The sequence below is a fragment of the Carassius gibelio genome, chromosome A17 (genome assembly GCF_023724105.1).
Source record: "Carassius gibelio isolate Cgi1373 ecotype wild population from Czech Republic chromosome A17, carGib1.2-hapl.c, whole genome shotgun sequence".
Lineage (NCBI taxonomy): Eukaryota > Metazoa > Chordata > Actinopteri > Cypriniformes > Cyprinidae > Carassius > Carassius gibelio.
In genome coordinates, this window is record NC_068387.1 from 8,168,890 (window position 1) to 8,192,789 (window position 23,900).

The 23,900-nt window shown below is 37.9% G+C and overlaps 1 protein-coding gene and 1 pseudogene across 1 annotated transcript; one reads left to right on the top strand and one right to left on the bottom strand.

The window, feature by feature from the left end:
* Positions 1 to 986: 986 nt before the first annotated feature.
* On the bottom strand, positions 987 to 17,529 carry LOC127933320 (lateral signaling target protein 2 homolog). The gene is made up of 14 exons (XM_052530227.1): positions 17,186 to 17,529; positions 12,877 to 13,017; positions 12,119 to 12,256; positions 11,805 to 12,007; positions 11,559 to 11,648; positions 11,274 to 11,363; positions 11,043 to 11,144; positions 9,219 to 10,649; positions 8,953 to 9,048; positions 6,941 to 7,104; positions 6,499 to 6,615; positions 6,291 to 6,392; positions 5,461 to 5,564; positions 987 to 2,978 (listed from the first exon to the last, which is right to left on the bottom strand). The coding sequence occupies exons 1-14, from the start codon at positions 17,222 to 17,224 to the stop codon at positions 2,847 to 2,849; spliced, it is 2,949 nt and encodes a 982-aa protein (XP_052386187.1). The 5' UTR covers positions 17,225 to 17,529; the 3' UTR covers positions 987 to 2,846.
* On the top strand, positions 17,477 to 22,538 carry LOC128031602 (cilia- and flagella-associated protein 99-like; annotated as a pseudogene).
* The last annotated feature ends 1,362 nt before the right edge of the window (positions 22,539 to 23,900 follow it).

Consider the following 23,900-nt stretch of genomic DNA (forward strand, 5'->3'; position numbering starts at 1 on the left):
CATTTTGTGGACTGATGAGAGTAAAATTGTTCTTTTTGGGTCCAAGGGCCACAGGCAGTTTGTGAGACGACCCCCAAACTCTGAATTCAAGCCACAGTACACAGTGAAGACAGTGAAGCATGGAGGTGCAAGCATCATGATATGGGCATGTTTCTCCTACTATGGTGTTGGGCCTATTTATCGCATACCAGGGATCATGGATCAGTTTGCATATGTTAAAATACTTGAAGAGGTCATGTTGGCCTATGCTGAAGAGGACATGCCCTTGAAATGGTTGTTTCAACAAGACAATGACCCAAAACACACTAGTAAACGAGCAGAGTCTTGTTTCCAAACCAACAAAATTAATGTTATGGAGTGGCCAGCCCAATCTCCAGACCTTAATCCAATTGAGAACTTGTGGGGTGATATCAAAAATGCTGTTTCTGAAGCAAAACCAAGAAATGTGAATGAATTGTGGAATGTTGTTAAAGAATCATGGAGTGGAATAACAGCTGAGAGGTGCCACAAGTTGGTTGACTCCATGCCACACAGATGTCAAGCAGTTTTAAAAAACTGTGGTCATACAACTAAATATTAGTTTAGTGATTCACAGGATTGCTAAATCCCAGAAAAAAAAAATGTTTGTACAAAATAGTTTTGAGTTTGTACAGTCAAAGGTAGACACTGCTATTTTTTTGAACACACCCCTTTCAACTAATTGCCCAATTGCACAGCCTTAAGAGCGTGCATATCATGAATGCTGGGTCTTGTTTGTTTTCTGACAATCTACTGAACCTACTGGTAACTTGTTTGCCACGTAGCAATAAAAAATATACTAAAAACCTTGATTATTCTGGTTAGTCACATTGTACTGCTATTATTTTGAACAATACTGTATGTGGTGCCAAAGATTTACTATAATGACTTTGGCAAAAAGGAATGTGTGCTGAAATGATTAAGGTGGCAAAATTAATATATGGCTTACTATTTCAGTGTCAATCAGATTTTTAGTGTTGGAGAATGTTTAATAACAGTTATGTAAAATCAAGAAACAATTCTGTCTGTAGATAACATCTGAAATCAGATGCAAGGTTTAATGTTACTGTGAAATGATTTGAGAACATTACACATGATAAATCTTGAAAGGTGTCATGGCTTGCCAGCAGTAACTCATTTCAAATGCTCCTCAAGTTTCATACAAAGTGCATTTCATACTAGTCAGTAGTGTTTGTCATTTCCTTCCATTTCATGTGAAGTATTTTGGTCAAAACTGTTTTGCAGCACAATATCAATATGCTTAATTTCAGAAAAACCTAGTGCATTTATACGACTAAATATAAAACTTGCCTGCTTGATTTCTGGAAGCTGACGAGGTTACAGAAGCAGATGTTTTACAGTTAACCAAAAAAAGTGTACAAAACTAAAGCTTTTCTTATTTTGAGATCTGAAACCAATAGAACAACATCTTTCATTCTTTCATTGGTAAAAGTCAAACAGAAGTCACCTTTCCAGGTCCTATTTCACCCCAAATTCAATAGAAAATAAAAAGAAATGTATTATGCATAAAGAAAATGAAGCCTATTTCAGGCTGATATATGTTTTTTAATTCAAATAGCATCAATTAAATTCAATACAATTATACTGTGATGTACAAATACGTCACAATTTAAAATAAAATATAAATATTTATTTTTTCACATTACAATAATGAGATTTGGGAGAGGATTGTCAATTTTCCTAATATTAATGCAAAAATTGGCTTAATTTTCTTTATGAAACATTAACATAATTTTCTTAGAATATGACCCAGATGGCATATTCTTGACAGGTTTCATGAGATTTGCCATTATACATACAGTTACAGACAGAAAGTAGTGGTTGGTCACTATGTATATATATAAAAAAACAAAGTGTGCAAAGAAAAAGGAAGGCATCTGCCTCGTAGTGTAGCAGACAGTCAGGGTTGACTGAGACGGTAGACATACTGTAACGGGACAGAACCGTGTGAGGGGTGAACAGGGATGAGGTAGGGGCTTTCGTACCAGAAGGAAAAGCAGAAGGCTCCAAAACTGCTGTAAAAGGCAATTACTGTACAGTTCAGTATTAGTTACAGAAAACAAAGAACATCCGAATGTTGCACATTCATTTGCATGAGGAATATGAGAGAATCTTCTCTTTTTGGAAGATACATTAAACCCATTTCAAACTCATATATACATACACACACACACACACACACTCATGGATTTTTGGCCATTCATCTAATCCCCAAATATCACTCCTCTGTTTTACAGAAAGCAGCATTATTGTCTAAATAAAAACATTTGGAAAAAAAGAAACATCTGTGCTATATTGTGCCACAAAGGTGTCACTGATGGTGCAGTTAGTGTTAGTATTATTGTCTTCATGTGTCACAGTTTTGTTATTCTCATATTAATAATGTGCTCACAGTTTACATTCACTCTAGAAAACTGAGCCCATTGAACCTCCGGTGCTAATAAAACCACAATTACTGCCAGACTAAATCCTATTAACAAGCTGTATCTTTTCAGGTGCACTTCTGTTTCACAGAATCGCTCGCTTGTTCCATGCTTGATGAAAGCAAATTTGTAATTTAGCTCATTATTTCAAAGCAAAGCCCTAAATAAATACTTTGGCTCCCAAAGCGATGGGGTACTTCCTTTATGTGCTTGAGGCAATATCCGTCCTTCTCACTTTGTTCTGTGGTCAAGGCGGTTTCTTTCTCTTTGAAGTGATTGCATTTAGTGTTTATATGTAAATTTTTTTGGACGATGATGAAATTGAAAAGAAGTCTCGGTAAGACTCATGGTAGTGTGCTTATGTCTCTGTGTGTGTGTGTGTGGTCAGATACCCGTCCTGTCGCTGTAGAAAGGCGTTACGTGGAACATGTAGCAGTGAGTGCAGACTCTCACAGGTTTCATCTGACCGTATCTAGGCAATGGGGCTGAGTGTGATGAGCAGCGGGAACAGAAGATCTGCAATAAAACATCATCTCATCAGAACTGGAATCATGTAACTCTCGTTTTCATTCTCTTAGCCAAAAAAACAGTGTATGGGTCAAAATGATCGATTTTTCTTTTATGCCAAAAATCATCAGAATATTAAGTAAAGATCATGTTCCATGAAAACATTTTGTACATTTTCTATCGTAACTATTTCAAAACTACATTTTTTTATTAGTAATATGCATTGCTAAGAATTCATTTGGACAACTTTAAAGGTGATTTTCTCCGTGTTTAGATTTTTTGCACGCTCACATTTGAGTTTTTCAAATAGTTAAATATGCTAGGCTAATTATGGTCCTATCCTAACAAACCATACATCAATGGAAAGTTAATCTCAGTTAAAAGAAATTTACACTTCAGACAGGTTTTGTAGTCCACATATACTGTATGTGTGTGTTTATATATATATATATACACACGCACACACACACACACACACACACACACACACTATAAATATACAGAGTACACACACATATTTTATGTAAACAAAAACCTTTATTTTGGATGCGATAAATCATGATAATCATTGCCCAGCACTACATATGAAGGACAGGTAAGTGAGCGGACCTAGACAATTGTTTTTGTGTTTGTGTTTTTATTTTTGGGGAGTAAGGAATGGATGTAATTCTGACGAAGTGGTAGGTTTAGATTATTTAGCTCACCAGTCTTTAAGCTGTCTGCTTATTCTTTGTTGAATTTTGTTGCTTTTTTATATATAAATTTCATCTTTTTATGTTCTGGCCATGGCATTTTAATTTTTTTTTTTGTTTAACAGCTTTTTACATTGGTCCCCAAGTTGGATTGTTGGATTATGGCTTCATTGTTATTCATGTTTGCCTTTATACAGAAAAAAAAATATGGTAACCCTTACTATGAAGCCTTTATTTATAATACATTATAAGGGTACTCTTAAGGCATTATAATGAATGCATAATGCATTATAAAAAAACTTATAATATGTTACTACAGCTTACTACAACTTGTAATATGCTACTACAGAATGTCACATTTTATTATTACCGTATTTTCTGGACTATAAGTCACACTTTTTTTCATAATTTGGCTGGTCCTGCAACTTATAGTCAGGTGTGACTTATTTATCAAAATTAATTTGTCATGAACCGAGAGAAATGAACTAAGAGAAAACACTACCGTCTCCGTACTCAGTGCTCCTGTAGTCTACACTGAAGACATAGAGCGCCCTCTCGCGGCTGGAGATGGTAATGTTTTCTCTTGGGTCTAAATAAATGCGACTTATAGTCCAGTGCGACTTATGTGTTTTTTTCCTCATCTTTCAACACACACGTTTTATAAAAAGCACAGCACTTTTAGAGTTCATCGCAGTATTTGATGTGAGCATAAGTATTGGGACAGCTGAATTTAAAGAATATGTAAAAGATGAAAAGCTAATATTTCGTTGCAGATCCCTTACATGTAATCAGAGCAGTGAGTCTGCAACCCATAGACATCACCAGACTCTTGGTCTAATGCTTTGATGCCTTTAATGCAGCCGATTCCAACTGTTGCTTGTTTTAGGGAGTTTCTGTCTTTAGCCTCCTCTTCAGCTGCTGAAATGAATGTTCAATCGGATTTAAATCAGGAGATTGATTTGGGCAATCTAAGACTTTACATTTCTTTGGCATGATTAAGTCCTTGCCTGGACTGGCATGGTGTTTTTGACTGAACTGTGTCGTTGTCCTGATCCAATTTGATTTGTCTGTCATCAACATGTTGGTTTTTCTCAGCCGATCAGGTCGTCGTTGGTTGCTGATGTCACCGGTAGTTTCCACACTCTTGATTTCTCCATGCTCCGAGTTTTTCCTATAGTTCTAATTGACTTCCACTTTTCTTTTAGCATGCAAATTGCTTTCTTTTCTTTCAGAGTCGGCTTCCTCGTCTTCATCCTGGTTTGTGTGTGTCATTATCAAATGCAATCCTTAGAATGCAGAAGCAATGTATATAACTGATAAGACACATTCCCTGCTTTTAATATCTGAAGAATTCATGCAACAGGACACAGCTGATCACTCAGAAAGACCTGTGAGGCTTATGCTCACATCAGATAGGGAGATGAAACTCTAAAAGTGCTGATCTTCTTAGCTGGTGAAACATCGCTGTGTTGAATCACCCAATAATAAAATGTGACATTCTGTAGTTTTGTCTCATATTCATCTTTTAAATCATATTTACAGATTCCTTGACTCCACAGCAAGCAGAACAATTTTGTCTTTACTGTTCCTATACTTATGGAGGACACTCTCTCTCTCACTTTATATATAGTATTAAAGTATTAAAACTAAAAATTATAACATTACTAAAGAAATAAAGAAATAAACACACACAAACACACTTTTTTAAAATAAATATATCCATGCCTTGAAAGAATTAGTTTCTCTATGGAGAAAATAAATGATATTTACGGCTGGAAACAACTGCACTCTATTCTGACCTTTCCACAGCTCCTGCAGTGGTGTTTCCTTCTGATGACTGTAAATGGAGCTTCACATGCAATGCAGGAATTGCAGGCCTCATCTGGTACCCATTCAGGAGGGTCTGATGTTGAAGAAAAAAAAAAAAGAACAGAGAAAGGGTTGGAAAAATGAAGAAAGGTCCATCAGGTGTATTAGCAATGCTCTAAAACCTAATAGCATGGAAACATAGGAAGATGTCTTCTAAAGCAGCATCCTCACTAAGAGCATCACTCTAGATTTCCAGTTAACTTTTCTGTGAACCTTGAGTTTGCGGATTATCTTGTTTGAAAGCCCACGTTTCTCAGTAGGCTTTTTTCCTCAAAGAAATTACTGGAATAGACAAACCTGTAGACTGTATGGTGTATCTTAAAGCCTTTTGAAAAAAAGTTGTGTATTTAGTGCAAGACTACGATGATTTAAATTGTCTAGTTATGCAGCTAACTAGGGCTTAAACTAAATATGCTTACTTCCTTAAAATATAGAGTATATAGAAATCTAGAGACAATCAGTATGTTCGAATTCACAGCTTCAAAAAAACAGTAGGCGAAAAGATGACCAACTACATGTGGTGAGAATCTAAATAGCGCATACAAAGAACACAGGTAAGGATTCATAACAGATGAGTCTCCTACTCACATTCATACTACAGAGAACAGTTTTTAATGCACAAAGTGCTTCTTGTTGAAAAAAAAAGTGCCAAGTCAGAGGGTTTGTGATTTCAGATGCAGCCAATGTTTTGTCGTATCATGTATATCAAAATACAATGCTTCTTCATATGGTGAGCATATAGGTGGTATACTGAACGAACCTTCAAACTGCCCCTCTCGTGCTTTGGCAGCGAGCTCTGATGAAGAGATGGTCTCCTGACAGAGAGCACAGTCCTCCAGTACAGCGCTGCCCAGACACGGACCTGAGGTGCATAACAAACAGCACATTAAACCCATGACGTCTGACACACGGGGCGATAAACCATGCTGTTACGGCATTTGTATCTTTCAGAAGTGTGCCTCACGAACCTTTCTTGGGCTTCTCCGTGTCCTCTTGGTCAGATTTTGTAGCCATGACCTCAAACAGAGTCTTTAAGATGCTTCGCAGGTCACTCGCATAGTTCGTTTGCAACTGATCAGCCACACCTTCAGACATTTTAAAGACAAATGTTATTAGTTTTACAGAGCTAGTTATACATTTATAGTAAGCTTTACAGTGCACTTAGTAGGCAAAACTGAAATGTTAAACAATATCACAGGATGTTAATTATAAGACTGGATCTCATAAGAAAAGGTCTGACAATGCAAACAAAATTCAAGCCGTTCTGTTATTCATTTGCACTGTGTATTTAATGATTCATTTAGATTTTTACTTCAGTAGAAAAGCCGTTTTGTCACTCGAACAAGGCTTTACCAAGCACCACAAAGCCTTAATCAGACTCCAAACCCCACACGTCATTAGGTAACACACCTGATATACAGACAAACAGGCGATGGATGAGGTCACCACTGCTGTGGAAACGGGAGCGAATTTTGTTGTGAGCAGCGAGTTTGGCAGCTTGCAAAGCCACTTGAATCTCCTGATGATCCAGATCCTCAGACATGTCCGAGCTTGGTGTCAGGCTACTGACGGGACTGAAAGAGAAGATTATTAGGGGAAAAAATGTAAATAATAATAGTTTTAAGACTAATAAAAAATGAAGTCCGTTCTAAGATATAATTGTCTCGTGTTCAATCTTTGAAAAATGATAATTTTGTGGTTAAAACTGCTGGCCTTAGTTTCACATAATCGAGTTAATCCAGAAAGTGTGACCCTATGATTGAGGGAACACTATGGGATTTGTGCAACAGCTTGCTGGTATCAAGGAGCAAATTTTAGGACTTGATTTTCACACTGATGATAAACATTTTTTCAGAAAAACGTATACATGATATTTTCCCCCTGCAAAAGTAGTGTTTGTCAATGTGTTGTTGTATGGATGACGAGATAAGATGTCAATGTGCATGCGAGTTTAATGCAGTGGCCAGGGTCTTCTGGGTGATAATCAGGACATTGGTATGTGCAACAAGATATTCTGAAAGGTTATTCTTATAGCACTGCATCTCCAGAAAAACGTACTGTGCGTTCACACCGCCGGTGTTGTGCTCAATTCTGACCCCCTGCCAAATTATTACCCCCCTAGTATTGGTAGGTTTAGGAGTAGGTTTGGGGGAGGAGTTAGGATTAGGGGCGGGGTTAGGATTAGGCAATCAGGTAGCGATTTAACAAGGGGGTGATAATTTGGCAGGGGGTCAAAATTGGGCACAACACCGGCGTCGAGAACGGCAAAGTGGCCGGAAGTAATTCATTTTCAATGTAAGCTGGCGCGACTTTGGCCGTTGAGAGCGTCGAGGTTGAAAAGTTGAAATCAAGGTAACTTTATGGTAATGAGATGTGACGCGGTTGGGCAGCAACCAATCAGAACTCAGAAGTCCACCGCTTGAGAGGATTCCAGAGAACCCAGCTCAGACCACATTAGTTCCCAAGCACAATGGAGGACTGGTTGATTATTGCTGTTTTGTGTTTCAATAATCTGTGATGTGTCCCTGTTTGCGTACAGCGATTTTTGACGCTCTCGACGCCGGCGGTGTGAACGCACAGTTACGCTGCATTCAAGGTATACGAGTAATCAGTCATACTCTACTACCTGGGGTGAAAAGCTGTGATATGAGCTAATGAAATATTGCTGAGTTTGTTAGAACAGCTCAATCAGCCCAAAACAGGCACTCTGCTTTTCAGCGGGACTACCAATGGAAGATGGGGTGAGATTTTAGAAAACCTTATTTGAAAACCAAAAAAAAAAAAAAAAAAAGTCACAAGCTTCTAAGCCTTAGCTAGCATCAAAAACTAAACATAACCTATAGAGTGCTTTATGTATTAGTCATAAAACCCAGAAGTAAATTAGTGTTTTTGCACTTCCTGTTCCAAGGTATTTTGATTAAATGCCTGAAATACGCCTGTATTAACACTCACTCAGTATATTTCACTTTATCTATAACATAAGATTTATTTAAAACCTCATTCAAGATTTATTTAAAGGCTATTACATGCCTGGAAAAAGACATTAAAGCCCATCAAGTTAAAATCAAGTTAATTATTAAGCTTGCAGATTTGAAGATATTAAATAAAAATGTATAAAGTTGTTGGAACCTCAGTGATCATGATATTTATGTCATGTGACTGTGGGGTATATTGTAGGCTAACATTTGTAAAGCAACTGTGCTTAGGCTTCAACATTCATGATCCTCGTGTTCAGCTGTAAAATTTCTCTTGATGAACAAATATACGCTAACTGCAAACGTTTGTAGGTTGTTTGTTTTGCAGAAGGAACCAAGGTTACGCTAACTTCCAGGTTGGACTTCAACAGTATATCATCGCTACAGCACGCTATAGTAACAGTCCTCACATATTTAACCCATCAGCCAAAAGTTAGACATGTTTACCTGGGAGTGTACGAGCTCGACAAACTGCATGTAGTGATAGAAACACCGTCAATGTCACTGCTGGGGACAGAACTGAGGGGGGACTCCTGAGAACCGCTGCGGACCATTGAAAAAAAATAAAAAAACAACATTTGGGGGCAACAGATGAAAATGAAATATGAGAACCGAAAAGAATGATAACCTTCATAATGAAATTAACTGATGTATACAAAAAAAGGCAACAAACAAAACATTTTCAGAATCAAAGAAAACCTAATTAAACAAACCTAGAGTTCTTTCGGTTATCATCCTTTGGCTGTTTTCCAAAACCTTCCGATCTATCTTTAACTGTAGTTTTAGCTTGCGTCGGGCAACCCGTGTCCTGATGGGTGCAGCTAGGTCCTCCCTCCCCTTGTCCCGAGCCTCTATCCTGAGTCAGGAGAACCCCTGGGGTGCATTTCTCACAGCAGGGATAGTGGGAAAAGTCCTGACTGCCTTCATCTTCTCTCACTTGGTTCTGCACCGAACCATTGGGCACAGAAGGGGCGAGGTGGCCCTGAGACGGGGGCAGAGTGAGTGATAAAGGTCCATTTCCCTTCCCTGGGCTGCCAGCAGCTACTGCTGATTGAATGACAGAGCTCGTGATGGTGAGCTTGTGCTTCTCAAACCCCAGCGTCATGCCCCGTCCAGCAGGCTCCATGGCATCCTCGTAGTTTTCCACGCATCCGCCAGTGCAGCACACGCAGGAGTTAAGTAGGCACTGAGTGGCAATTAAAGCCCCGTCCTCATCGGATTCCTGAAAGCCGGTTGAATGAGGTACAACGACGGCCAAGTCGGTCGAGCTTGGGGAATGAGGGTTGAAAATAACAGTGGCAGACAACTTCATTCCACCGGTCCGATTGGCGATTTCTTCAGCAGTCTGTACGCTGTCCTCCTCCTGTGACCCTTCCCAGCCATTCACCACAGGTGACCTTTCGGAGTCCCCCATGGACTTGGCTGATTGGCGTTGGGAAACCATATCGTTGGCATTGCTTGACTGACAGACTGTCAACCAACCGTTACATGAGGAGTCAGTCAACAGGGCCGGTCCACTGTGCTCTGGGGATCTGAGGCATACGGTAGGAAGAGGAAGTTGCCCATGGCACAGCTCGCTAGTTACACCAGACTCAAAGTCATCCATAAAGAACACTCTATCCTCATCATGGTATAATCCCGGGACTCTCTGCGGAGATGCCTGAGTGCTGGATGCGGCACTGGAGCCTTCAAGACTACTGCCTCTATAGGGCCGAGGCCGATGGGCTGGAGACTGATTCTGACTTGGAGGGGAAAGCAGCGTAGACATTTCGTCCCCTACTTGATGCACCATCATATTAAGTTGCTCGATCTCTTCTTCATCATACTGCATGGAGCAAGCCAAGTCTGCATCTGTGGCGTCCTCCTCTTCGCACTCACTGGAGGACTCGGGCTGCCCCTTCCTCTCCTCATCCTCCTTCCATGCAGAATCATCTTCCTGGGCTACACAAAGTGTGAGATCCACCACCTCCTCATCTCCATCATCCTGTTCCAGTGTCTCCAGATGGCTCTCAGGACCAGTGGAAGAGGCCGGGTCATTGGTCGACGGCGTACTGGAGCCAGCAGGGAATTCTCCGTCCTGCGAGATGCAGAGGCTTCGCTCAAGAGTCATGAGCTCTTCTTCAGTTAAAGTCTGCAGCAGGTCCCTGCCAGGAACAACACAATTAGATGATTCACAAATCTAACATTTTCTTCAGTTGCTACTTAAAAAGTTAACAGGGTTTCAATTTTAAATCTCAGCGCTGATGCAGATATTATAAATCTATACAATTAAAGAGAGACAAGAATCCAGTGATGTACAAATAAACTTGATTTTTTTTTTTTTTTGCGCTGCTTGTGTCCGGTGTATTCAGAGCAACCCATCATAATCAGTGACACCGTCTAGACAGGACTACAGAATAACATGCAATCAAAGCAAAACCAAACCAAATCACAGATTTGACCGATGCAGTCACTGATGCATGTCTCACTGAATAACCTCTGGCTACACCTGCATCAGATGACCAAATCAGAATGACTACTATGAACACTAACCATACCTTATTTTTCTCAGCAAAGTACGGAAAGGCCGGAAGAGTTCAGACATGTCCTCTGGTTTGCGGTCGAGGTTAAGAGGCCCTTCAGAGTAGATAACAAGGCCACTAATAAGACGAAGCACGAGAAAAGATACCATTAAAAGAGAATGACATATACAGTGTGATGAAAATGATCATTTTAGAGGTGGATGACATGAAAAAAAAAAAACATCTTTAGAATGACATATCACTTACCAAACAATGGCAAGTCTAGGGATTGTAAACATGAGAGCTGGTTCATAGTCATCGATCATGTCTTGTGTAAGATACTCAAGTTTTAGGGCCCTTGAGATGGGAAAACAAGACATTTGCTTAATAATAATAATACATTTAAAAAAAAAACAAGTAAATAAATAAATAGATGGTGCTAGAAATTTCACTGGTCATAATTCTTTTCACGTTTCTTTCCAATTAATATGACAATGCATCATATCACCGTGTGTATTGTATAGGGATACAGTCCAAGATCTGAATATTTACCTCTCAACTGTCTCACAGAAGAGCACCATCACCTCCTGCTGGATGTAATACTCTTTAGGAGACTTCACAGGCACCATGGCTGACACGTAGCTGCAATAGGAAACAGACAGACCCATTATATGATTACATTAACACCACATTTTGTTTTAAAAATCTGCTCTTGTAAATGTATCTTTATGAACGGTCCATGAATGCATCATCTTTATTTTATTATCACAAGGTCGGACAAGCAGCATTTTTAAATACCTGAGCTCAAACTCAGCGAAGAGGCTGTCAAACTGACGTAGCACCTCCTTCAGGCGGTCTGTGTAGTTGTTGAGATCTCGTAGCGCTTGGTCTCGTGTGATGTTGCGTACTTCCTCCAGGCTACGGGTGAGGTCTTTAGCTAGAGGTCTCATGGCCATGCTCTCGATTTCACGATTCATGATGATCGATCCTGCTGCAAGGCACTGGAGAGAGGAGTGATGATAATATCATCATTGCTTCATATAGGTTATGCCATGAGTAATATCTCTATGGAAGATGCCTCTTTCTGAAGGTAATTAGTTAGTGTGCACTACCTCAGCCCCAAACCACAGCTGCCCGGCGAGGTTGTCGTGGCGGATCTCTTCTGGGAACTTCACACAGAAGTCTCTGTTGGCTCGGTCTTCAGGTATGCATTCATCCATGATCTGATTGATGATGTTTAAAACACTGTCCTATACAAATATTGAGAAGATTGATACACAACATGCAGTGTAAGAACATTCACTTTTAAGGGTTAAAGTGAGGCAGGTCATTTATTTATTTATATTCACTGTAGAAATTCCTGTGATTTGCTTTTCCCAGGGCTAGAATTCATGATTTCGCCATTCCCTGATAATTAATTAATTATAGGATTTCCAATTTCCAGGAGTGTGGAAAATATCCACCGTTCAGAAGTTTGGGGTCAGTAAGTTAAAAAAAGTCAAAAACTATGAATGCTTTTATTTAGCAAGAATTCATTAAACTGATCAAAAGTGACAGTGAAGACTTTTTTTTTAATAAAAGATTTCTAATAAATTTCTAAAGAATCCAAAAAATGTCACAGTTTCCACAAATATATTAAACAGCACAGTTGTTTTTAACAGTGATAATAATACACATTTCTTGAGCACCAAATCAGCAAACAATTGCTGAAAGAATGCGTGACTAAAGACTCAAGTAATGTTTGTCTTGGCATTACCATCACAGGAATATTATATTTAAAAATATATATTCAAACAGACTCCTTCTTAAACATTCCAGAATGAAAAACAAACATCTGCTGTAAGATCGTAAGTGGAGAGATCTGGTAAACCTGGCAGGAGCGGAACTGGTTGACCAGCAGTGTACACCTCTGAGGGTCCTTCCTGCCGTCCAGACTGTCCAGCTCAGTGGCCACTTGGTTCAGCTCTTCATCTGCATAGTAGAACTGGGCCAGCAGCTGTGGATCTGATCTCTGTATGAAAAAAAAAAAAAAAAAAAAAAAACCCAAATGTAAACAAATACTTGGAATGATCTAATCAAGCACCAGATGGCCAAACAAACTAGTATTAAAAGTAAGCACATATCAGAGTCCTGTAATAAGAGGGGTGTCTGGTGCTGTATGAGAAATTAGTTTTATTTAAAGAGGCATATGTTGTTGCGACAACAGCCATTCCCATATCAGAAGAGCATGTAAGACACTAAATGAGTGTAGCTATAGATGTCAGCACTGGATTGAAGAGCACTGAAAAGGATTTAGACCTTTGGACCCCTTCTGCTCCAGCGGGCACTCAACAGGAAACATCTTCCAAGAATTACATCATAGACTGGAGCTTCAAGCTTCAAGGTGTAAATATTTCTTCAGCACCAATCCAGCATATATGTGACCTTTGACCAGTCTTAAGTCGCTGGGGTATATTTTTAGCAATAGGCAAGAAACATTGCATGGGTCAAAATGATTGATTTTTCTTTTATGCCAAAAATCATCAGGATATTAAGTAAAGATCATGTTTTGACATTTTGTATATTTCCTACCGTAAATATATAAAAACTTAATTTTTGATTAGTAAAATGCATTGCTAAGAATTCATATGGACAACTTGTGTTTTTCACAGTATTTAGATTTTTTTTGTACCCTCAGATTCCAGATTGTTTCCATCCTCAGATTCCAGTCCTATCCTAACAAACCATACATACATCAACGGAAGTTTATTTATTCAGTTTTCATTTGATGTGTAAATCTCAATTTTGAAAAACTGAGACTTAAGCCTTTTTGTGGTTTTGTAATGAATGATAGAATGATCTCTGATTGATAATGTGACATTACTGGGGGAAGTCGTGGCTTAATGATTAGAGATTTGGACTCGTAATTCCAGGTATGGGTCACCATAATTGGCTATATGTCACGTCACTTTCTCTTTAATTAAAAAAAAAATCTTTAAAATGTAGCTTTGCCATGGCAGGAATAAATTACAATTATAAAATCTATTAAAATACAACAGTTATTTAAATATGTTATTACATTTTTTTTTTTTAAGTCAAATTACGATACGATACAACCCGTTGCAAAGCAGCTTCACAGAAAATGTAAGCTTTACATTATATTTAGCTCATCAGTGGGGACTATGTCAAGCTGATGTCTTTGAGGCAGAAATGTACAGTAAAAATCATGCAGTTAGTTAATGACGTATTCAAATAAATGCAGAAGACAATTAACAGCTATGATGTGTTGGAATCAAACTTATAGCACAATCTGGTAGTTTTTTATGTTGGTTCAGGGAGGAGTTGTCATCATCTCTTCTCAGTCATCTCAGGTCTTATATAATATTTTTCTTATAATAAGATTATAATAATATTCCACAATATTACTGTTTTCACTGTGTTTTTGATTGAATAGATACAGCTTTGGTGAGCATAAATAATATATTATTAGATTGTCAATATTTTCCCATTTTTTAATAATTCTGATTATTTTTAATAATTTTATAATACACGCCAGTGCAAAATTTCCAAAACAATACTGGGGTGCTGTGGGTAGTTGCCAGGGTGTTGCCATGTAGATGCTAATATGTTCTGAGTGTTTTACGGTGTTATTTTCAAGAGTCCAAGTCTCTGCTACATTCGGGTGTTTAAATATAGCCCAGGTCTCTGTTTTTAATGCAAGCCTAGGATTTGTTTTTGTATTATTGTCCACTAGGCGAAAGAAATTTCTCCAAACTGCATCATTTACCATTAACATCCATAGCACAAAATGTTAAGAGCAAGTTACACTTTTCAATCCCCTTACCCTTTACAGAAAAAATAATGCCCAAGTTTACCTTAGCAAGCAGCACTAACTAATAAAGGAATCCTGTAGCCTAACGATAGTCAGGGGTTATCTGCAAGTTGTGATATAGTATTTGGAGTGTTTCGAGTCTGTTTTCTGGACTGTGGCCGTTTATAATCTGCACATGAATTTGTCTGGGAAGTGGCACGTGGCTGGGAACTGGACCGGAGTGGAGCGGAGTATAATAAGCTGATTTGAATGGGTCAGCCCTATGATATCCACACAGGAGAAAGCAAACCACTTGAGACTCCGAATCACCACAGAACAATTAAATACATGTGGAGCTAAATATTTCTGCTGCACAGGGAACTAAAGGATGTACCAGGCCTGTACAAAACATAAGCAATCACCGTTTTGCTCTGGGCGACTTCTTGGGTTGTGAAATTCAAACAGACTTCAAAGTGATGAAAATGATGTCTGCCTAGGTTTACGGTTTAGCACAGTTGTAAAATTAAGGCAACATTGATAATGAGGACCTGGGTCAAGTAATGCACTAACAGAGACATACTTTCCTAAGCATCAACCAAACATATTAAATCTGGGGCTAGGCAAGTTAACGTGTTATTATAGCAGTTGTTTATTATTATGAAAGTCCGTTGCTCACTGGCTGTGAATACCCATGCAGACAAATCATGAGTCACGGGAGGCGGTGCTCCTGATCAAACTATTTAGGCTAAGCATCAAAATTCACAAACCACTGTCTGCTGTTATTTTTAACACAAAATAATACAACAAGCTTGTAATCATGACTTTATAAGTTGGAAATAGAAAGTATCCGATAGCACGAGAAGACAGCAGAGAAGCGCTCCCGAGTGAATCTTTTTGTTAACTTTGTGGTTTATTATTTTGAGTCGTATGGGATGCGGTGAGTCTCTTCCGGCCCATCAAGTGTTGTCCCACACGGCTCCCGTGATCGTGCAGGTCTCTAATATGAAGGAGCCCGTTATAATGTTATGATTGAGGCTCTGGACTCTGAGCATAACTTGTTTTTCTATAACAAACTATAAAATATTTTCTATAAAAGCATTAATGTCCTGGCAGTTACAAATGGTTTATTTTATATTTAATTATATTAATGTTATAAGTTGAGATTTAGGCTAAATATTTTAATTAATACTATGTAAAATTAACACTGCTGTTAAAAAGCACATTATTTGTTTAAAGTGTTTGCAAACCAAATGTTAATACACTTTTGTTCATATAGCAGTAAGCCTACTTTTAATGCAAAAAAAGTGCACAATACACTACTTTTGAATGCATTATTAGTTTTTTGCATAATGCGATTATTATTATTTTTTTACCGTTTTCCAGCACTAATTAAATAATTTATCAAAAGACCAATCTTTTCTAATTTTGTATACTAAAAATGTGCTTATTTTATTGAGTGTCAGACACTGCAGTTAGTTCCTGATGACAACAACAGGCATGTTTGTGAAGAATGTGTCCAAGTGAGTCACAGTCATGGAGGTAGAACTGTACCCATGGGCCAAGGCTTCCTTGACAACCGGTGTTTGCATATCTTAAGGAATAACACTTTTCTGCTCTAACATCCTGTTGGGAGACCATTCAGACTTTTTAAGACATGACCAAAAATGGACTGAAAAGTGGCCTTAATTTCTCACACAAATTCTTTAATGCATTAAACATCAGTTGACAACAAAACGGTCACAGAGAACAATTGCACCAGTTGACCAAAGTGTGGACTGCAAGAATCTCTCAACACTAAACACATTGTGGGCTACAGAGAAATGTTAGGGTTTAAGACGTGTAAAATACAAATTGCTTATAGAAAGTAAGTTTGGGGCCACACAAAGGTCTTTATCAAAGACCAAACACAGTTAAGAAAAGCTAACGCACAGAAATATACCTGAATTTATGAATTACTAATATATGCATATTTTAACAAAGAATATAATTAAATATCTGCCTACCCCAGGGCTGTGAACATGCCCATTGATTATAAAGGTACAACAGTCATCTGAATAAATATTAAAGGACTGCGTTTCAAAACGTAGTGAAGATTCTAACTACAAGGAAATGTTGTCTTAGGATGTCCAACATTGCTGTTTAGGTAGGCATGTCACATTGTGTGTCGCTCAACAATGCTGTCTAGGTAGGCAGCTCGAATCATGTGATGCCAAAAGAGCTGTTAGAGGGCTTGTATTTTATACGACGACCCAAAATGCTGTGTAAGACGCACATATCATATGATACCCCGATTGCTGTCTAACTAGACAGCTCGCTATGTTTTGAATCACATTAATTTAGCTACATTTTAGTATTTTTTATTTATTTATTTATCAAATAGAAAGCTTACCTTTGGCTTATAAAGCCACTTTCGGAAACGATTCATCATTGGTCACCTCGCCAGTTTAGCGACAGCTTCGTCCCAAACCCGAACCGGACCTTTAAACCCGCACACACAAACACAGCTAGCGAGCTAGGCTAGCACCTGCTCTTTAACAAAACCGCGCTGACAGTGTTAATTAGAGACCAGAAAACAGACACAGGCAGTGTTAATCCACTATTAGCTAATCACGGGCTCGGACTCTGCCCTTATATCCAGCAGTCGAGCGGTCGCCTTTGTCCCCAAACACACGGGCTGCTCATGACGAAGCTCTGGAGCTCGCGCTCGCTCAGTCAGACTACGGAAGCTGCGCTGCTCGACTCATTACGCTAGTGTTGCCAAACACTTGCCGCGATTTTATTATTTCTAAAATATTAGTGCAGTTGTTTTTATTAACCTAACAGTGCTTTTTGTTCACACAAATAAAAAAAAAACAAAGGGAAAATAATATTTATTAATATTTTAATTATTTTAATTATTTGTAAAAAAAAAATTTTTTACTTTCTCTCTCTCTCTTTTTTTGTGTAAATCACTCCATGTTACTGAAATGCTATTCATGCTTTAAATGAATTATTATTATAGTTAATATTATATTTCTCACTAAATGTTTCATTTTTGTACAAAAGAGAACAAAGGGGAAGACGGACCGCCTCGCTGTTGCCAGGCAACAACAGCACGCTGCAGCTGACAGGACAGCATCGACCTACCGCTAAACCTACAACAACAACAAACAATAACACTCTGACCAGGTTTATTAAAATGATCTGAATCAGGTAAGCGAAGTAAATATTATCCACATTATCGGACTGCCATCTATTGAGCCGAGAGTATATTTAATTTGGCTGAGAGATCCAGTGAGAATGAACTTGTCAACGAGGTCACAAAGCTCCTGGACGACTTTCAGGAGGACAAACAATGCCTTGACAGTTTTACAGAGGATCCTGCCAAGGATATTAAGGTATTAGTTTCTAACTCAGGCCTATTCTCTTCCATATACATACAGTATGCATGTGCCCACGTTAAAAATCGTGAAAAAGTTGAAAAAGTAATTTAATTTAATTACAGTTACTTCTGATGTTGCAGACTACAGAACTGGGGCCAGTTGAATAAACACAGACATTATTTTGTGTCTTAATCAGTCTTACTTAGTTGTCTTTAATTTAACATTCCCCCTTTAAATACTTGATGAGTTCAAGATTAATTTATTAAATTTCATTATTTTTACTATTGTTATTTGAAAGAGTTAAAAGAGCAGTTTCATGTCTATCTATATTAGGGACACATAATAATCCCAAGTGTTCTGTCTTTTATAATCTCTCCTCTTCTGTCCAGAAGTTTATTATTGATACTTTGTATGGATGTTACATGCACAAAAAGCTTTTGGATGTTGTGGTCAACATCTTTTACAATGACCATGGAAAAAATAAAATATTCAGAGTGTTCGCTGGTAAATGTATTTTGTTTTATACTACTGATGGTAATATAACTATAGCCCAACTACTTTTTCTTAAGTTAATTTAGATTTAGACATTCAGAAAGGTAACAGATCTAGTTTTGTCTTGTGTCTTGTTTCTCACCATGTTCTGTCTTGATGATCTTGACCTGGAGCATTTGCATTTCAGTAGAATTATCAAGTCTCTAGACATCTCAAAAATGCACAAAGTAAGCAAAACACATGTACTATACACATAGATCCTTGATGTGCACTATTTTATGGATCAGTTTATAAATCTGGAAAAATAGAATGAAAATGTAATTTACAGTGAACTTGAATAGTAAAGGAGAGATTTTCTGTTCGGTGTCTCAGTTCATGAGTTTTTTCTTCAACATCAGCAACCTCACAACACACATCCAGAGAGAATGGAGTCACATATATGATGCCAATGTTGTACAGAATAACTGGATTACCCCACTGATGAGGTAAAATGCTAATAGTAAACCAGAAAGAGTGTTTATTAGTGCTGTATATTACCTTTTGATGCGCGCTTCATACCTTCAGACGATGTTACCTTAAAGGCTGGTGTTGAATTAAATCACTCTATCAAAGAATAAATACATATCCTGAATTATTTATGTGTCTGTATGTCATCAATTGAAATTGGTATTTTAATTAGGTGGATGCTTTTAGTAATCGTTCAATTATTAATGAGAGTATGAATTCTAGCTGGAGGCTTGAAAAGGCTGTTTCCTGATGCCAGAATTAACATGTAACTTATAGATTATGCTATACTATTTCTGTTATTTGTTCTTTATTCTTCTTATCAGACGGTGGAATGAGATTGAGGTGCTGTTGGATCAGACTGGCAAAAAACTCTCCCAGGAAAAACACCAGGGAATTTGATCTGACCCAGCCCAAAGCTCGACCGCTCCCTGCTCCTGAAGTCAATCCACAGAAGGACAAGCTCAAGCCGGTAAGTATTCAAATAAATACTTAAAATAATGGAGTATGTGTTTTATGGTCAGTCTTTTTTTTTTATTTATTGAAAAAAAAAAACTCTGTACTCATTCTATCAACATTTTATTATTGCATTATTGGTTGTTTGGGAAAAGGTCAAAATGTTATTATTAATTTTAGATGGTAATATTATGTTGATTGTGGCATTTGCTTGCCTTCTTCCTCAGGTACCAGCCACCACTCACAGAACCCCAAAGGAGATGAAGCAGAGTAATCGACAGAAAGCTTTAGTAAGCCAAACAGAGAAGCAAACTGCTTTTGATTTTGTCCGAATTATTACATTCATTTCTGTTCGGACTTCATTACCTTATTGTGTTTTTTTACTTACTCCATTAACAAATCCTGAATGTAGCAAACTCTCAGCAGTTTAGATGTGCAAACTCACAGAAGTCTGAGAAAACTCAAGTTAGAGTCTTACAGCACAATTGAACTGAGCTATGTTTTTTATTTAATGCCACAGCACCACAAAAATCAAAAGCTACAAATGTTTGTATTTTTTAATGAGCAGAACACAATATCCCAGATTCATCAAAGCCGTGATGCTGAACTTCAATTTGACAAGCTTTATACTTCTTGAAGCCCTGCCACCCAAAAGGTAATTTAGACTAGATGGAGCTTGTATTGATAAAAAAAAATTTCTTGACACATGCACCATGTGCTTTTGAACCTATTTTCTACTATTGAGGATCTTTGTACTGTTAAAAAGTGTTTGGATGTATCTGTTTACAATGGCACAGATGAACAGCTTACCTGTCAGACTGAACACAACAGCCACACTGCGAGAGGGAGCTTTATATAATCGTAGACTAGAAGAAGAGTTACAAAGGTAGAGTTTAGATTTTATTTGTCTCTTTACAATTACTCAAGTGAGCTCCAAATTATTTGGACTCATTATCTCAAATTATTTGTCATTATTCCAAAACATTGAAAAGCAACTAATACCACATTTAAATAAAATCTGTCATCATTTACTCACCATTAACTCACACATTTCCAAAACTTTTTTTTTTCCAATGAAACACAAATGTAGACAATATATGCTGCTGTTTTCCATTTAAGTAGAATGATTGTCAATGTTTAATAAAAAAGAAAGAAAAGACAAGCAGCACCATAAACTATCTAAATGACATATAACTACTATTTGAGACTTTGCTCTGTTTCTATGTGATTAATCAAATAAGTGAAAAAGTAAAAGTGACATACAGCCAAGTATGGTGACCCATACTCAGAATTCGTGCTCTGCATTTAACCCATCCAAAGTGCACACACACAGCAGTGAAGGCACACCTGGAGTTGGGGGTTCTGTGCCTTGCTCAACGGCACCTCAGTCATGGTATTGCTGGCCCGAGACTCGAACCCACAACCCTAGGGTAAGGGGTCAAACACTCTAACAACTAGGCCACAACTTTCCAATAAAAATAAATGTAATAAATATATAAATAAATAATGTGTGGCATTGGCTCATTTGTACAAAAGGAGCTTCCTTTTGAGCCTCTCAGATCTCTACAACTGTTTGGGTAAGGGAACAGAATTCTAATCTTAGACATATAATCTAATGTGGTACATTAAGGTGTGCCACAAGGCTCAATATGAGGTCCCTTGCCCTTTTAAAGATAAGATTTCGTGAGGAGCAAACTGAAATCAGAAAAAAACAGAAACAAATCTCATTTACATATATTTAATAAGACACATGAAAGCACCCCACTAGGACACTGGGTCTGACATCAATATTGCAATATGACATTATTTCTGTAGTGGTGTAAACTACATTTATGGTTCTTCTAGGGTGACTTAGAAAATCATGAGATAAATGTGAGATCAGAAAATTTTGGGTTGATCTAAACCTTCAAGATCAATCACAAAAGTCATGGAGTTGTCTTCCACAACATTCATACCATGGTTATTCACTTGTGTGAATAACAAAATCTTTTGTTCTAATGTACTACATGTATTTGGGTGTTCAGATTAGAGCGTTTGTCGCAGGGTGCAAGCAATCTGCATTCCTGCGACAAAGGAGATGAAGGAGAAGGATCTGCAGGAGGAACTAGTTGAGCTTGAGCGCTGAAGACTGGAGGGACGGATCAGCCATGAGGAGGCAGTTCTTGCACGAGAAATGTCTTGGAGCGTAACCAACATAAAGCTCAGCAAAATAAAGAGGTGATGTCATAACAAACATCAGTGTTTACAGCAATACATGACTCAGTCTGCATTAAGTTTATGGTGACATAATGTGTGATTGGTTCAGACTGCAGAGCTCATGTGCAAGTATGCAGAAAAACTTCTGAAAGTGGAAAAGGAAATGGGAGAACTGGTGCAACAAGTGGCCGATGATCACAAGAACTCCAAAGCTGCAAGAAATTAATCAACAGATAGGTACAAAAAGTGTGATTTGTATAGCATTTTGAGAAAGTATTAAATGACAATAAAAACGCACTGCATTTCTTCGGAGCAGTTAAGGAGGTCTCAGAGCAGAGCAGGGAACTCCTCAGCGAGGCTCTGGAGGAGGCCCAGGTCGAGCGAAGCAAGAAGATGGAGCTTATCTGTCAGATTCGTGCTTTTGAGTCAGTACCTCTCGTTAGACAAAAGTTTGTGGATAACACTGAGGTAAGCTGATCATCTTATATTTATAATAAATGTAATTATATGCACTACAAGTCAGTGGTTTTGATGCAATGGACACAATTTACATTTCATGCTCTAAACATTTACATGATTTGCTGTGTGAAATGTTTTTGGTGGAGCTGCGGGAGCGTTCTGCAGTCCTGAGAGAGTCAGAGCAGTGTGAGCTGGAGGACAGAAGACTTTCAGGAGAAACAGCTCAAAGAGTCTTACAAATGGTCTCAAATTCTCCCTCTTAAATCACTATGACTTTGGGTAAAGGAAAAGACATCTGATCTTACAGTGGTAAAGTAAGATACGCTACAGAGCTCTGTATTGGGTCCTTTGCCCTTTTAAAGATCTGATTTTGCATGAACAAACAGAGTCAGTGGCAGCTTGAGTCGTCCTGTCATGGGCACAAACCAAATACAAAGAAATTCTGAACTTCATGTTAATTTTTCAGTCTAACTGGTCACCTATTATTATGCTGCTATACAATGAAAATAGCTGATTTAAATGAGAAAAATGCAAGAGTATTTCAACTTGGGGTCTCCGAGTTATATATTTGGAAAGGAGGGGCTGACAGATTTTTTGTTTCACAGTCATGAAAAGAAAAGAACGAGAAGTGAACTCTGGGAGGCTGTCAGGGATGAGAGAGTGCCAGCCCTACAGAAAAGAAAAACAGAAAAAAAAAACAGTATGAAGAAAAATGAGCAGGTGCTTCCACTCACAGTTGAAGACCACCCTTAACAAAAAGGTGAGAAGTGACTAGCCAGTTAAGCTCAAATGCTATTTTGGGGATTTCCGTTTTACATTTTCCTACCTAAATTAAAAAGGTTCCTATTCCTACATGCAGAGGTGTAAATACCGAAGTTTGGTATCATTTTAAAGGAAACCCTTTGGAATTACATAAAACACTGTTGAAATTGATAAAAATGATTATATATGTTGTCTGTGTTATAATAAATAGGGAAAATTTTAATTTTTATTTTATTTTTATAAACTGAAGTTTGAAATTAGCTCAGTCATTTCAATTCCATAGCTCAGGCAATGAAGGGTTTCCAGCCCATGTCAGCTAATAGAGGAAAAAAAATTTATATCATAATCTATGCAAAAGTTATTCCATTCCAACTGAAGGAAGGAATAATACCCTTTTTGTATACAATTTCCGCCTACACAAATATGAAATGTTCCAATAGAGCTCGGGCGTAGACGTCATGGAATGGTGCATTGTGGGTAACGGCGGCCATTTTAGAGGCATCGCAAAGCAGGTTTGTAATAAGATAATAGCCGGTCTCCAAATGTTCCTATACTGTACATACCTGCAGTGGGGAAACATGCAATATCTGTATATTATTTTACAGAAAACACTCAGAAGTTACATAAAAAGCTGCTGTTTGTGACAAATAGTATTATTTATGTTGTTTCACATATGATGAACCACCTCAATACAATGTGCTTTTTTTGTGTGTGTGTTTTCTGAACAGTCTTTGAAAGAGGATAAGTCAAACTGCAAACTGCTTTAAATCATTAAAAATATCTGGTCTATCACAATCTAAAATAGAATCCACAATCTCCAGCTTCATATCATTTCATTTATGTCCATTCTGTATTGGTGTAATGATTGGGAGA